This window comes from Narcine bancroftii, chromosome 3 (assembly GCF_036971445.1).
Source record: "Narcine bancroftii isolate sNarBan1 chromosome 3, sNarBan1.hap1, whole genome shotgun sequence".
NCBI lineage: Eukaryota > Metazoa > Chordata > Chondrichthyes > Torpediniformes > Narcinidae > Narcine > Narcine bancroftii.
In genome coordinates, this window is record NC_091471.1 from 264,776,555 (window position 1) to 264,793,486 (window position 16,932).

Below are 16,932 nucleotides of genomic sequence, written 5' to 3' on the forward strand. Positions count from 1 at the left end.
CTAAAATTGAAACGATACAGATTAGCATGACGAGCAGGCAGCAGTGTGACTCAGGTGGGCAAACAGGGCCAGTGGGAGGAGCAGGTGATGGGAAGCCCCCTGGCAGCCAACCCAGTGCAGAGGGACCAGATGATGGGAAGTAGCCCAATGGCAGCCAAGCCAGGTGGATGCAAGGGCACAGTGGAGCCCAGTGGGGTGAGCCTCTGTTTTAATGCATCCCTCATGCAGCTAGAACCACTCTGCATTTCCAAGTGAGGAAATTATGGGTAACGAAGACAGCCATTGCTTCTTGAGCCAACTTCAAGGCGGCAGCATTCTAAAAGGGCATATGTTCTGCGCGAATCTGTACCACTGCCGCTTTAATTCTATAATCCAGAATAACCCAAATACCAAGTATCCTGTCCCAAGGATCACAGATAAAAGGACAACCACCCGTACATGGATAAAATTACCTGTTTCTGCAGGGTTCCAAGTTGATAACTGAGACTTTCAATCCTATGATATGCCTCCTGGAGTTCTTCCCGTGCTGTTCCAATAGCTTTGTCATTTCGATCAGATGCTATCTTAGCATTTTCCAACTATAAAAGTTAAAAGCATGCATTAAAATCAAACAACTTAGCTGGAATTCAAGAGGAAATAGGTGAAGATCCTAGATTAATATTTTGTGAATGTGTTTATTGTGCAACAGGACAAGCATGAATGGAATCCAAGTTAGGTAACTAAAGATAGCCTAGGGCAGGGGTGGCCAAACTTGCTCAGTGCTAGAACCACACAGGATAAACTTCAGATATTTGAAAGCCACATCACATGAATGCAAGCAACGCCAATTAAAACTACCATTGTTAACACAAACTTGTTCAACTCCTGTCTCACCCAACATATTTCTGCAAGCAACACATTATATCTTATAGAGTCACACATGGCTCGCTAGCTGTGGTTTGGCTACCCCTGACCTAGGGCATGTTATGCATCAGTAGCAAAAGTATTAACAGTCTTGGATTGTGTCAGGGCTGACAAATCTCCAGTTCAGGTCCTTAAAATCCATAAAAATATCAACACTGCCTTGCCCTCGTCTCTCTTATCATCTCTTCAAATATTCTATCAAATTCACAAGAGAATTTCCCATGCTCAAATCCATGCCAGCTATCCTTCATTTTCCTTTGATCATCCAAATTCTCTCTCAGAATCCTCTCCAGCAGGTGTAGAGCCAGAAGGAAATTGTTGGCGATTGAATTGTTGGTGCTTGTCAGACATTTGAACTCATCAATGAGGACAGAAGTAGTTCTAGCAGACCAGAGGATGGGAAGATAATAATCCAGGTTAACTACACAGAGGTAGGAAAATTGCTAGGGAGGATTTTGAGATAGAATTTTCAACATTTGGACAGCCAGGGGAAAAAGATCAAAAGAGAACCAGCATGGATTTGTGAGTGAGAAACAATCTCATGAACTTGAAAGCATTTTTGAAGCATAGACAAAAAAGGTAGACAAGGGTAAGACATTGGAGGTCATTTACATGGATTTTACTAAAGTTTGATAAGGTCCCACATGGTAGGTTGGTATGAAAGGTGAGGGGACACAGGATAGACCAACTAGACAGCATAAACTGTAGCTCAATGTTAAGTCAGAGTAGTTGCAGTAGATCCTTGAGGATTGTTGCTTTTTATAATACAGTATACACAAATTGGACAAGAACATTTGTGGCAAGGTGAGCTTGCTACTGACAAGAAAATTAGTACTACGTGGACAGCGAAGGCAGCTACCCGGGTCTACATCATGATCTAGATCAGACAGGGAACTGGACTATGGAATGGCAGGTGCAGTTCAACTCAAAAATGAGGTGTTGCTTTTTGCCAAATAGAACCAGGGTAGGGCTTATTCTGTTAACAACGCTTATAGACTTAAGCAGAGGAACCCAAGAGGTGTAAATACACAACTTTTTAAAGGCAGCTGTGAAGAGTGCACTGGAATATCATGTGGAAATTGTACCATGTGCTAGTGGACTATGCTTAGAATAATGCATACCGGTTTGGTCATGTAACTGTAGGAAAGATGTTATAAAGATGGAAACAGAAGAGATTTACAATTGTTGCCAGGATGAGGGAAGTTGCATCATCTTGAGAATCCAAAAAGTTGTCCCATTCTTTAAAGTACAAGAAGTTGAGGGAATCTTAAAGAGTTCTAGAAAATCATGTGATGTTTCCTAGATTAGGAGAATCTAAGACAAAGGGACAGATTTTATAAGGTATGTGAGGGGACAGGTCTTCACTCAGTGGGTGTTGGGCATATGGAATGAGCTGCCAGACAGAGAAGCAGGTATGTTAGTTACCTTTAAGAAACCTGCATGGGTGGGAGGGGCATGGGACAAATGCAGGTGTGGGATTAAAGCAGAAAGACATTGTTCAACTTGCACAAGCTGGGCTTGTTTCTGTGCTGCAAGACTGTCTCTAAAGTAACTTTCAGTTCAATGATCCAACAGCACCACAGTTTACATTCAGCTACCTTGGCTTGGAAAGTTTGCTCCATGTCATCTTTATACTGTTTCACTTGATCTTCATGCTGTTTCCGCAGCTCCTGAAGAGCCTCTGCCAATTTGGATTCGTAGTCAACTCTGCGCCCAGAATCTACCTCTACTATTCGACGGTCATGTCTCTTCTTAGTTTCACGCACTTCCTACATAAAGAGATTAATGATCATTTTGACTGGCTTTGTACTCAAACGCAGTTTGCAAATGAAAGGAGCAGTATAAAATACAAGGGATCAGTTAGTTTTAACATTAGTGAGGCTTTATACAATTGTACATATTGCTAATCTTGCAAGAATAAAAAGATAAATTATTTGATTTACAACAAATTTCTATACTGGAAATCCTGATTGTTCAACATCTGGAACCAGATAATTGCCACTTTCCCCAACATAGCTCAAGCTTGGTTCCAACATTCTACTTAAACTCAACCTGGTTCTGTATGGCACGATCCTTGATACTGACTGGGCCTCATTTCAGGCATCCCCTTTAGTCCAATCTGAATCTATGGAAAATTTATTATTTTACTATTTACTTTAAAAGTGTGATGGAACACTAAATAGAACATGCAAGAAAAAATTTAAGCTTCCAAATTTCCAAGAGGCCTTGAAATTTAAGGATAGTGGAAATATATCTATATATATACGTATATCTATCTATATATATATATATATACGTATATCTATATATATGTGTATATCTATCTATTTATATATATATATGTATATCTATCTATATATATGTATATGTATATATATATATGTGTGTATATATATATATATATATATTTTTTTTTTTTTTTAATCTATTACAAACAAACATCCCCTACTCCAGAAAGGATTAATTTACTTGACAATACAATAAATTTACTAATAGCAGAATTTTAAAAATGTTTTAAAATATTAGCAATTAAAAGATGAAATTCCAAATAATCATACCTCTTCAAACACATTTTTCCTGAATGCCAGTTCCTCATTTAGGCTCTGACATTGATTTTCCAAATCGACTCGCATCAATGTTTCCCCTTCCAATTGTTTTTTTGCAGCAGCCAGGGAGCTCTCAGCCTAAATGGAAGAAAAATTAACTGCTTGGTGTATTTGATAATATATACAAAAAAAATGTAGGATTAAATAATTTTCAATAGGTCAATAGAGTTCCAAAACAACTCTTCTGCTACTGTATTCTTTCAATCATCTAAAACTGCTACAATGGATAGTAATTGCAAGATAAAGCTTTAATCTTAAAATTCAAAACCAGGTTTGTTATGAAAAAGTCAAAATTTGTTGCTTTGCAACAGCAGTATTGTGCAGAAGAGGGTACAAAAATTTTTTTTTAATATAAAATCACTAAATACAAATCCATATTTACAAGATTTTTAAAAAAATGACTACAAAAAGAAAAAGGTGGTGCCCATAGATTAATCGTCTGCTCAGAAATCTGACAGCGAAGGGGAAGAAGCAGTTTTTGTAACATTCAGTGCATCTTCAGGCTCCACTACCTCCTTCCGGAGGACAACAGTAAGAAAAGGGCAGGGCCTTGATGGTGAGGAACCTTAATGATAGAAGATGCTTTTTTGAGGCCACGTCTGTTAAAATGTCCTAATGGAGTGAAGCCAGCGATGGCCAATTTTACAACACTCTGCAGCTTGTTCCTATCGTTTGCGCATTGCAATCAGTCAAAGTGATCTCCACAGTACATCTGTAGAAATTTGAAAGACTCTGGTGACATACTAAATCTCCTCAAATACCCAAAATACAACTGCTGGCTATATTCTTGATTGTATCAAGATGATGGACTCAGGATAGGTCTTCAGAGATGTTGACAGCTAGGAATTTGAAGTTTCTTACCCTCTCCAATGCTAACCCCTCAATGAGGACTAGTTTGTGTTCCCCTGGTTTCCCCTTTCTGAAGTCCACAATCAGTTCCTTAGTTTTGCTGACATTGAATGCAAGGTTGTGACTGTGATATCACTCTACAAGATTAGCATTCCATCTGTGAATCTGCCAACACCACAGTGCCATCAACATTAATTATCTTAGATCACCAAATTTCATTTGTACGACCAATTATTAAAATTGTACGGAAAAAAAACAATTGTTTGGTTAGAGGCTTGTTGCACCTCCGCAAATGTCAACATTTTGACTAGTAATGCAAGAATGTTGAGATCAATAGTTCTTGGTCTCTTTAAAATGAAAATTGAAAAAATTGCAACTTTAACCACATATTTAATATTTACAGAATAAACAAGAATTTACAGAATACTAAATGCAGATAATGACATCCATCTTTCGTTTATGGAAAACTTGTCCAATCACAATTCAAAGCTCGAGAAAAAGTGTGCGCAAAATTTTAAATACCATGGCACACCACATTTTACACAGATCCCTTTAGAAAAAATTTCAAGTACAGTACTTTACCTTAGCAAGCTGTGACCGCAAATCATCCATCTCTGCTTCCATACGACGGTTTTCACCAAGAGCAGTGTTAAGTGCCGCTTCATTTTTGTGAAATGTCAGTTCAAAATCTTTCAACCGAGCAAGAGCCGATGCCAAGTCACTATCTTTCTTCTTGTAACTGTTGAAAAGATTTCAATAAATATAACCATGTCCTTAAAATACAGAAATTTGTCAAAAAGATTATTTTGCACATTTTATTTTCAGGTTTAACTAAACATGACAATTTTAATCTAAATTTGCAGACAGAGAACAAAACAATTCTACTATAATTAAAGCAATATTTTTTTCAGTAATGAAGATGCTGTTTACATCCGGTACCGCACAGATGGAAGTCTCTTCAATCTGAGGCGCCTGCAAGCTCACACCAAGACACAAGAGCAACTCGTCCGTGAACTACTCTTTGCAGACAATGCCGCTTTAGTTGCCCATTCAGAGCAAGCTCTTCAGTGCTTTTTTTTTCACACCATAAATCACAATAGCCATGATATACACTTTTTCTTTTCCACACATTTACAGTGACTTTTTCTCCCCCCCCCCCCCTCCTCCCAAGCCTCCCCCCCACCCCCCCCCTCATCCATTTTAGGAATACAATCTAGGTTGCATTAATTCAGTCAGACAATGTTGTCATTCAACAAAAATACACCAGAAATTCTACTGAGTCCATTCTTTTCTTTTCTTCTCCTTCCATCAACTTAGGTAATGTTTGTTCCCGGTAGGTTTTCGCTATTGTATTTAATGTAAGGCTCCCATACTTGTTCGAATATTTCAATATTATTTCTTAAACTATATGTTATTTTTTCTAATGGAATACATTTATTCATTTCTATATACCATTGTTGTATTTTCAAATTATCTTCCAATTTCCAGGTTGACATAATACATTTTTTTGCTACGGCTAGGGCTATCTTGACAAATCTTTTTTGTGCATCTTCCAAGTCAATTCCAAATTCTTTATTTTTTATGTTACTTAGGAGAAAGATCTCTGGATTCTTTGGTATATTGTTTTCTGTTATTTTATTTAATATCTGATTGAGATCATCCCAAAATTTTTCTACTCTCTCACATGTCCAGATTGCATGAATTGTTGTTCCCCTTTCTTTTTTACATTGAAAACATCTATCAGATACTGTTGGGTCCCATTTATTTAACTTTTGCGGTGTAATGTATAGTCTGTGTAACCAATTATATTGTATCATACGCATCCTCGTATTTATTGTATTTCTCATCGTTCCAGAACATAATTTCTCCCATGTTTCCTTTTTTATCTTTATATTTAAATCTTGTTCCCATTTTTGTTTAGTTTTACCATTTGTTTCCTCATTCTCCTTTTCTTGCAGTTTGATATACATATTTGTTATAAATCTTTTGATTAACATTGTATCTGTAATCACATATTCAAGGTTACTTCCCTCTGGTAAACTCAAATTGCTTCCTAATTTATCTTTCAAGTAGGATCTCAGTTGGTAATATGCCAGTGCTGTATCTCCAGTTATATTGTACTTATCTCTCATTTGTTCAAAGGATAAGAATCTACTTCCTGAAAAACAATTTTCTATTCTTTTAATCCCTTTTTTTTCCCATTTTCTAAAGGAAAGGTTGTCTATTGTAAAAGGGAGTAGCTTATTTTGCGTCAATATTAGTTTTGGTATTTGATAATTTATTTTATTTCTTTCTACATGCATCTTCTTCCATATATTGAGGAGATGGTGTAATACTGGAGAAGTTCTATGTTGTACCAATTTTTCGTCCCATTTATATAATGTGTTCAGGTATCTTTTCCCCTATTTTATCTAATTCTAGTCTCGTCCAGTCTGGTTTTTCCCTTGTTTGATAAAAATCTGATAGGTACCTTAATTGTGCGGCTCTATAATAATTTTTGAAGTTTGGCAATTGTAAGCCTCCTTGTTTATACCATTCTGTTAATTTATCTAGTGCTATCCTCGGTTTCCCCCCTCTCTATAAAAATCTCCTTATTATTTTCTTTAACTCTTTGAAGAATTTTTCTGTCAGTTGTATTGGCAATGCCTGAAATAAGTAGAGTATCCTTGGAAAAATGTTCATTTTAATACAGTTTATCCTTCCTATCAGTGTTAGTGGTAGCTCTTTCCAATGCTCTAAATCGTCCTGTAATTTTTTCATTAGTGGATTGTAATTGAGTTTATATAATTGGCCTAGATTTTTGTTTATTTGCACACCTAGGTATCTTATTGCCTGCGTTTGCCATCTGAATGGGGATTCCTCCTTAAATTTTGAGAAATCCGCGTTATTCATAGGCATTGCTTCACTTTTATTTACGTTTATCTTGTATCCCGACACTTCTCCATATTCCTTCAATTTCTTATATAGTTCTTTTATTGATAGTTCTGGTTCTGTTAAGTACACTATCACATCATCCGCAAATAGACTGATTTTATATTCCCTGTCTTTTATTTTTATTCCTTTTATATTATTATCTATTCTTATCGATTCTGCTAGTGGTTCTATAGCTAGCGCAAACAATAATGGTGATAGTGGGCATCCCTGCCGCGTTGACCTGCTTAAGTTAAATTGCTTTGATACCTGTCCATTTACTGTCACTTTTGCTAACGGTCCCTCATATAATGCTTTAATCCAATTAATATACTTCTCCGGTAAACTGAATTTTTGCAATACTTTGAACAAGTAATTCCATTCTACTCTGTCGAAGGCCTTCTCTGCGTCTAAAGCAACTGCTACTGCCGGTGTTTTATTTCCTTCTACTGCATGAATTAAGTTAATAAATTTACAAATATTGTCTGTTGTGCGTCTTTTTTTGATAAATCCAGTTTGGTCTAAATTTACCATTTTCGGTACCTGTTCTGCTAATCTGTTTGCTAATAGTTTAGCTATTATCTTATAATCTGTGTTTAGCAGAGATATTGGTCTATATGACGCTGGTGAGAGTGGATCTTTCCCTTGTTTTAGTATCACTGTAATTATTGCTGTTTTACATGAATCTGGTAAGTTTTGTGTCTCATCGATCTGGTTGATTACATCCAGGAGGGGCGGTATTATTAGATCTTTAAATGTTTTGTAGAATTCTATTGGGAGTCCATCCTCTCCTGGTGTCTTATTATTTGGTAAATTTTTTATTATCTCTTGTATTTCTACTGTTCCAAATGGTTCTGTTAATTTATTTTGTTCCTCTATTTGTAGTTTTGGTAGTTCAATTTTAGTCAAAAATTCATCTATTTTCCCTTCTTTCCCTTCGTTTTCAGTTCGGTATAATTGTTCATAGAATTCTCTGAAGTTTTCCTTAATTTCTTTTGGATTATATGTAATTTGTTTGTCTTTTTTCCTTGTTGCCAATACCATTTTCTTAGTTTGCTCTGTCTTAAGCTGCCATGCTAAGATTTTGTGTGTTTTTTCACCTAGTTCATAATATTTCTGTTTTGTCTTCATTATATTCTTCTCCACCTTATATGTTTGTAATGTTTCATATTTTATTTTTTTATCCGCCAATTCTCTTCTTTTGGTTGTATCTTCCTTTTTTGCTAATTTTTTTTCTATGTTTATTATTTCCCTTTCCAACTGCTCTGTTTCCTGATTATAGTCCTTCTTCATCTTGGTTGCATAACTTATTATTTGTCCTCTAATGAATGCTTTCATTGCGTCCCATAGTATAAACTTATCTTCCACTGATTCCATATTTACTTCAAAGTACATTTTTAATTGTTTTTCAATAAATTCTCTAAAATCCTGTCTTTTAAGTAGCATGGGGTTTAATCTCCATCTATACATTCTTGGAGGGATGTCCTCTAGCTCTATTGCCAATAACAGGGGTGAGTGGTCCGATAATAGTCTAGCTTTATATTCCGTTTTCCTAACTCTCCCTTGAATGTGGGCTGATAACAGGAATAGGTCTATCCTTGAGTATGTTTTATGTCTAGTCGAGTAGTATGAGTATTCCTTTTCTTTTGGGTTTTGTTTCCTCCATATGTCCACAAGTTTCATTTCTTGCATTGATTTAATTATAAATTTGGTTACTTTGTTCTTCCTGTTAATTTTTTTCCGTTTTATCCATATTTGGATCCAAATTCAGATTGAAATCCCCACCTATTAATATGTTCCCTTGTGTATTAGCTAGCTTCAAAAAGATATCTTGCATAAACTTTTGATCTTCTTCGTTAGGTGAATATATATTAAGTAGATTCCAAAGCTCCGAATATATCTGACATTTTATCATAACATATCTCCCTGCTGGATCTATTATTTCCTCTTCTATTTTAAATGGTACATTTTTGCTAATTAATATAGCCACTCCTCTTGCTTTTGAATTATACGATGCTGCTGTTACATGTCCTACCCAATCTCTCTTTAATTTCTTGTGCTCCAATTCAGTTAAGTGTGTTTCTTGGACAAATGCTATATCTATTTTTTCCTTTTTCAGTAAATTTAGTAGTTTCTTCCTTTTAATTTGGTTATGAATTCCATTAATATTTAGAGTCATATAGTTCAGCGTAGCCATTTTATATTTTGTTTATCTTCTCTTTCCGTTTTTCCATCATTACCTTTCCTCCTTTTCCATTTCTGTTTTCTTATTTTCAACTCTTTACCAGACAACATTCCTACAACATCCAACATTTTCCTTATTCTCCTATTTCTATCTTCTTTATCCCCAATCTCCCCTTCCCCTCCTGAGTTGTCCTTTATCCCTTGTCGGACAACCACATCTCCCTTCTCCATTTGGATTTGCGAATCCACTCGCAAGCGTCAACTGATTTTGCAGTGACCGCTCTTTTCCCCCACCCAGCCCCCCACAGAAAAGATTTCACTTTTTATATGTCACAAAGGTCACTCTTTTAATTCCCTCCTTATTCTCTCTATTCCCTTACCTTCCCTTATTAATTCTTATCTATACTATCCATGTTTTCCTCTAATTACAGATACTTTCACGTATGCCCATTGTCTCTATTCACTCTTATACCTCTTTACCCGCATACATATCAATTGTGGTCATTTTTACCCTCATTACCCGTCTTCATCCCTCAGTCTATTTTGTCTTTACCCACATACATATCAATCGTGATCATTTTTGCTCTCATTACCCGTCTTCATCCCTCAGTCTATTTTTGTAATTGTTCTGCAAATTTTCGTGCTTCTTCTGGATCCGAGAACAGTCTGTTTTGTTGTCCTGGAATAAATATTTTCAATACCGCAGGATGCTTCAGTGTAAATTTATATCCTTTCTTCCATAAAATCGCTTTTGCTGTATTGAACTCTTTTCTCTTCTTTAGGAGTTCAAAGCTTATATCTGGATAAATGAAGATTTTTTGCCCTTTATACTCCAGTGGTTTGTTGCCCTCTCTTACTTTTTCCATTGCCTTCTCCAGTACCTTTTCTCTTGTAGCATATCTTAGGAATTTTACTACAATAGATCTTGGTTTTTGTTGTGGTTGTGGTTTAGGGGCCAATGCTCTATGTGCCCTTTCTATTTCCATTTCTTGCTGTAGTTCTGGACATCCTAGGGCCTTAGGGATCCATTCTTTTATAAACTCCCTCATATTCTTGCCTTCTTCATCTTCCTTAAGGCCCACTATCTTTATGTTATTTCTTCTGTTATAATTTTCCATTATATCTATTTTTTGGGCTCGTAATTATTGTGTCTCTTTAGTTTTTTTATTAGATTCCTCCAATTTCTTTTTTAAGTCTTCTACCTCCATTTCTGCTGCTATTGCCCGTTCTTCCATCTTGTCCATTTTTTTCCCCCCATTTCTGTTAAGGTCATATCCATTTTATTTTTTTTTTTTCTGTGTTGTTTATTCTTTTTCTTAAATCATTGAATTCCTGTGTTTGCCATTCTTTAAATGACTCCATGTATCCTCTAACAAGAGCAAGTATATCCTTTACCTTGCCTTTCCCTTTATCTATTTCACTGTATTCTTCCTCTTCTTCTTTCTCTGGGTTGGCCATCTGTTGTTTCTTTGATGCCCTTTCCTCCTCTTCTTTCTTGTTTCCATTGTCTTCTGTGGTCTCTTCTTGCTGCAGGTGTTCTGCAGCTGCCGTTGCCGGCTGTGGAGATCGACTCCCCAGCTGGTCCCCCCTCCCGTCGGTGAGGAGTCGCGCATGCGCGGTTGCGCACTTTTACTCGGCTCTGTGAGCCATTGTTGTAGTTCTTTTTCTACCGACCTGAGGTAGTGGGCTCCTCTCTCCACAGCGGGCCTCTTCGGACAGGTAAGGCCTTCACCTTTTTCCTCCGTTGTCTTCTCTTCCTCTCTTCTTTCCGTTGATTTTGATTTTTCTCCTTTTGTCTCCATCTTCTTTCCACCTTTATACTCACTTTTCTTTAACTTGTATTTCTGTGCCTTTGTGTTTTTCTTTGTTTTTCCCGACTTTTCTGGAGAGGGCTGGAGTTCACCGTCCGGCCACTACTCCATCACGTGACTCCTCAGCTCTTCAGTGCTTGACGTCCTGTTTTGCGGAAACTGTCAAAATGTTTGGCCTGGAAGTCAGCCTGAAGAAAACTGAGGTCCACCATCAGCCAGCTCCCCACCATGACTACCAGTCGCCCCACAGCTCCATCGGGCACACAAAACTCAAAACGGTCAACCAGTTTACCAATCTCGGCTGCACCATTTCATCAGATGCAAGGATCGACAACGAGATAGACAACAGACTCACCAAGGTAAATAGCGCCTTTGGAAGACTACACAAGAGTCTGGAAAAACAACCAAATGAAAAACCTCACAAAGATAAGCGTATACAGAGCCGTTGTCATGCCCACACTCCTGTTCGACTCCGAATCATGGGTCCTATACTGGCATCACCTACAGCTCCTAGAACGCTCCCACCAGCGTTGTCTCCTCTCCATCCTCAACATTCATTGGAGCGACTTCATCTCCAACATCGAAGTACTCGAGATGGCAGAGGCCGACAGCATCGAATCCACGCTGCTGAAGATCCAACTGCGCTGGGTAGGTCACGTCTCCAGAATGGAGGACCATTGCCTTCCCAAGATCGTGTTATATGGCAAGCTCTCCAGTGGCCACCGAGACAGAGGTGCACCAAAGAAGAGGTACAAGGACTGCCTAAAGAAATCTCTTGGTGCCTGCCACATTGACCACCGCCAGTGGACTGATATCGCCTCAAACCGTGCATCTTGGCCTCTCACAGTTTGGCGGGCAGCAACCTCCTTTGAAGAAGACCGCAGAGCCCACCTCACTGACAAAAGACAAAGGAGGAAAAACCCAACACCCAACCCCAACCAACCAATTTTCCCTTGCAACCGCGTCTGCCTGTCCCGCATCGGACTTGTCAGCCACAAACGAGCCTGCTGACATGGACATTACCCCTCCATAAATCTTCGTCTGCGAAGCCAAGCCAAAGAAAAAAAAAGCAATATTACTTTTTATATTAAATAATCCATTTTGGTAGTTTTTAATGAATATTAAACACTTAGCAACTGCCCAAGATTGGTTCTTACTTATTGCATAACAGTTATTTAAAATGTCTCAGCACTTGTAGAAAGACAAGAATCATAATTAAATAATTATTTCTAATTCACATTCATAGATCAGGACAGATAGGTGCCAAAGAAAGTTTCTTCCAGTAGAGGTCAAGCAAGTAAAATTTCCCAAAATGGGTTTTGGATTGCTAACTTATTCTTAACACATAGCTGGAGCAAAGTAATGCCTGAGAAATTCCAATAAAATTGACCATTCAAACAATTGCCCCCAGACCATCCAAACAATGCTAAAATCTAAACTTTTCCTCCTAGGATTTCAGTTTATTGCAAAGGAGCAGCAATTTTTAAAGGTTAAAAATTATTTTTGGCAGTTTTCCCAATCAGATAAAACCTCAAATCACATCCAAGTTCAACATCTCAAATCAGTTTCAAACAGAAGTTTTGTCAACTCCCAATTTACCAATGACTGATGGAGGACATGGATAAATTATCAACCTCCTTCCCCCCCACCCCCCTCCCAACTTGCAAGTGCCAAGTTCCATTTTTAGGATTCCATTCTTGCAATATACTTAAACTGCATCCTTTCTCACTGTCACTGCACCACTGTAGAAAAGTCGTTAGGAAGACAAATTTGGCACAAAAGGGAAGACTATAGAAAGAGGGAAACATTGTTATAATTATACAGGGTCTCATCTGAGCACAATTTTATATATTGGTATTTGACTCTGAAGATATCCATTAGGCCAAGTTCTGAGATGAGGATTGTTCACAACAATCCATATTCTTCAGACTTCAGAAATAAGGGGCAATCTTATTGAAAGACAAGATCTTCAGGGGCATGACAGTAGATGCCAAGATAACATCATTTGCAAATCTGCAGAAATCATCTACTGAATCTGGTGTTCCTGTTGTGGCCTTCGTCGGAGTGACTGGACACAGACTGGGCAATCGCTTTGGTGAGCACCTTGGCTCTACCTGCACCAATGACAGGAATCTCCCAATCACCAACCATTTAAATTCTGTGCAACACTCCTGCGCTGACGTCTGTCCATGACCTCATGCACTGCCAACCCAGGACCAATGGTAAATTAGCAAGATCCAATATTTCATCGGAGCACCCACCAAGCAGAGGGCATTAGAATCAACTTCTCCGGTTTCTGCTAGACCACTGTTCTCCACTCTTCCCCATCCTTGTCTCCTATCCTCCAGCTCTCTATCCCTTTTATTCTTCATTCAGAGCTATTCCCCCAAACTGTTTCGCTTTTGCCTTCCCTTCCTATTATGCCTCACATGTGGGCTTGAGCTCTCTACCTGCCCCTCCTCCCCACCATTTCATTCAGGTACCAGTCTACATTTTTGCATATACCCTGAAGGGAAGAAAGCTGAAAGAATGGTTATGCATCTTTATCTCTGCTATACAAAGTATGCAGTTTCTCCAGCATTGTGTTTTTACTTCAATCATGCATCTGCAGACTTGTTTCACTAGATGCCAAGATATTTCCATTTGTGGGAGCCATAATTACAAGATTATGGACAGTCATTTGCATAGGAACTTGGGTCTCCCAGAGGATGGCGAAACTTCTCTGGAGTGTGAAGTCATGATCATGGGGATATTTTATTTCAAAAAGTAGAGAAAATATTAAAGATCAGGAATTGAAAAAAATGAGGCCAGCGGCAGAATTGAAGGACTCACACCTGCTTTATTTTCCAATAAAATTGAACACAACTGAATATGTCCCTATCTTGTGATAATTGATGTCATACTATCCAAACACCAATCAGACCAGCAACTTTCTGGTATTAGAACACCCAAGTCTGACTCCTATCTCTCTGGCTCTGCACTTTCACAGTATTTTTTTTGTTATGAATTTAGGTGTATTCCCCAGGCAGATCACTCATCCCATTTCATTAATTTTAGGTGGGACCAATGTTGGGCCCCATCTTTCTCTCAGGAATTATCTTAGCTGGAGAAAAAAAAGTCCCATTAGCTACTCTATATTTCTGCTTTAGTTGCTGAAAAAGACAAGTCTTCAATGAATTTTATTCCTTTGTTGTACCATTTTAATATTTTGTAACCTAGATTCATAGGCAGCAATACATTCTTACATAATGGTGCTCTTAATGATATCCCTGTCCAATACACTCATTGATTTCTTGCCATACTCTAATTACATGTATTAATATAGGATTTTTTTTTGCAATTGACTTAACATTCCACTAATAAAACCCTTTGCTGCAGCCTCTTTCATTGAATATAATCCCATTTGAATCCAGGGGGGGGGTTGCCTTCCTCAAAAAGAAATCTGGCTTGTGCTAATAAATCCAGTTATCTAAATCCTTCTAGTTTTAATGTTAAATTTTCTAGCAAAATTCTCAGCACCTTAATGTTCGATAGGATTTGTTCAATACAATTATTTAATAATTTAAATAAACTCATCAGCAAAGAAATAGTCAGTGATTGGAAAAGAAATTGTAATCTTGGTGTTTGTTGATGCATTGAATAACCAGACAGCACAAAGTGGCAACCTCTGACAAAAGCTTTACTGTTAAATTCAATAAAATGTATAACAGGAGCCCCTGTAAATGGCATCAACCACCAATCAAGTTATTTTTTTTTTTAAAAAGCATGCTTCGCAGGGACTTGCACACGTGCAACAGAGTCATAGCAAGTACAGTGGCTGCAGCAGGTGCATACAACCAATAGAAGCGGCTGTCTACATCCCCTTTCTTGGATTGTGGTATGTGAAGGGGTTGCGCATGTAGGTGTCATACATTACAATAATTATAGTTCAGCAGTGAACAGTCAGCCCAGTTTAATCCTGATATTTTGGGTTGGGCTTACAAGTGGCCCAAAGCAGGTTATGTAGTAGCCATTGGTGGAAGTGGATACTTGGGATGCTGCAGCTTGAAAGGATTGCAATCTGTTGTCTCAGAGTTGCAGCTATTTGCTTCATGGGTTGTTACTGAGGGAGCTCCGCCTACCCCAGGTTCACATTCCAGATCTTGATTTGTAGTTTCATCAGGAATGGTTCGGGATGGGGGTGGCTCCCTTACAGGTAGGATGTGTCGACAGTTTCTCAGATACACCCTTCCTTCTGATTTTACCAAGTATAATCTGGGCTCCTGGCAGCCCCTTTCGACTATGCCCATATGGTCATAGCCATGTGGAGTCTGCATCTTTACGACTTGCCCTTCTGCTAATGGCACGAGCAGGTAGCTGTTTCTGTCATAGAATCTTTTCTGCGTTAGCCTTCTGTTCAGCAGTTGGGATTTAATTTCTTGTGAATTCTTTAGCTGAGATCCAAGAGTCTCTTTGGCACAGGCAAAGTCATCAGTGTCTACCTGGACACAAGAGCTCAATATGGTGTCGCCACGAATGTTCCTTGGGTTCAGCAGGTTTAGGAACACATCAGTATTTTCCCTGTGGGACTTCTCCACGAGTTGCTTCGCGCTCCTCACTGCTTTTTACCGCCAACCTGTGACTGTGGGTACTCTGGGCTGCTAGTGATGTGGTTGAAATCCCATATTGTTGCAAAATGTCTGAATTTCTCACTGGTGAACTGGGTGCCATTGTCCAATAGCAGAGTGTGGGATGCCCAAATGAGATGACACTGGGCAAAAGGTCTATCTCAAACCACCCAGAGTTTGAATCAACAAGAACCAAATACTGTTGATCATGCCATTCAGAGGTCTAATGCCATAGTTGACCTAGGGAGGCCCAGCATTGTGTGAAGCTTTAGTGGCTCTTTCTCTTGGTGCGGTCTGGTGCTATTGCACACTGACCAAGCTTGTACCTCCTTAGATAAGTTTTCAGTCATCCCTGGCAAAAACATTGTCTAGCCCTACATTTGGTTGCTTCTCCACCTGGGTGCCCTCTGTGCAAGATGTTGACAAATCATAATGAAAGGCCTGAGAGCAGTGTTCAATCATCGATGATTAATTCATCCAGGAATGGGAAGTAGGGATGCACTTCAGGTGGTAGGCTGTGCTGCTCATCAGGCCAGATGCCCTTGATAAAAGTGCTCGGGGTCCTCAAAGTTGTATCTTCAGCTGTGTGTTGTCTCAGTTCATCCAAATGGAAGGAATAAATGTCATATCAAATGTGTCCTCTTCCCCAGCTTGTCAGATTGTGCAATTTCTAGGAGCACGAGATAGCTGATGCACTACGTGCATTTCTTTTCCACACTTGTAAATTAAAGTCACGTTGCATTTCTGAAGCCTGAGGATCATTCTCTGTAATCGTGCATGAGCCACATTTTCAGAATTATGACCAGAGGTAAATGGTCAGTCTCTATGATCACTGGTTTGCCATAAATTTTGTAATTAAATTTTGAAAGGCAAAAACTACTGCCAACAACTCCTGCTCTATTTTGGCATATCTGGTCTCCGTGGTGGAGTGTAACCTGGATGCACAGGCCACTGTTTTTCCACCCTGCAGGTATGCTGCACCCAGACTGTAGTAATGCATCACAGGTTAGCATGATCAGTCTTCTTGCGTTGTAGTACAATAGAACAGGTGGGTATGACATA

General features: G+C 38.5%; 1 protein-coding gene across 2 annotated transcripts in view; it reads right to left on the reverse strand.

Annotated features, from left to right (window-relative positions):
* The window catches only part of lmnb2 (lamin B2), a 52,558-nt gene that overhangs the window by 23,410 nt on the left and 12,216 nt on the right, over positions 1 to 16,932 (reverse strand). For both annotated transcript variants that reach the window (XM_069927999.1, XM_069928000.1), the window contains exons 2-5: positions 4,941 to 5,097; positions 3,462 to 3,587; positions 2,502 to 2,672; positions 453 to 578 (exon numbers count right to left, since the gene is read on the reverse strand). In XM_069927999.1, the coding sequence (XP_069784100.1) occupies positions 453 to 578; positions 2,502 to 2,672; positions 3,462 to 3,587; positions 4,941 to 5,097 (580 nt within the window). The remainder of the gene's footprint in view (positions 1 to 452; positions 579 to 2,501; positions 2,673 to 3,461; positions 3,588 to 4,940; positions 5,098 to 16,932) is intronic.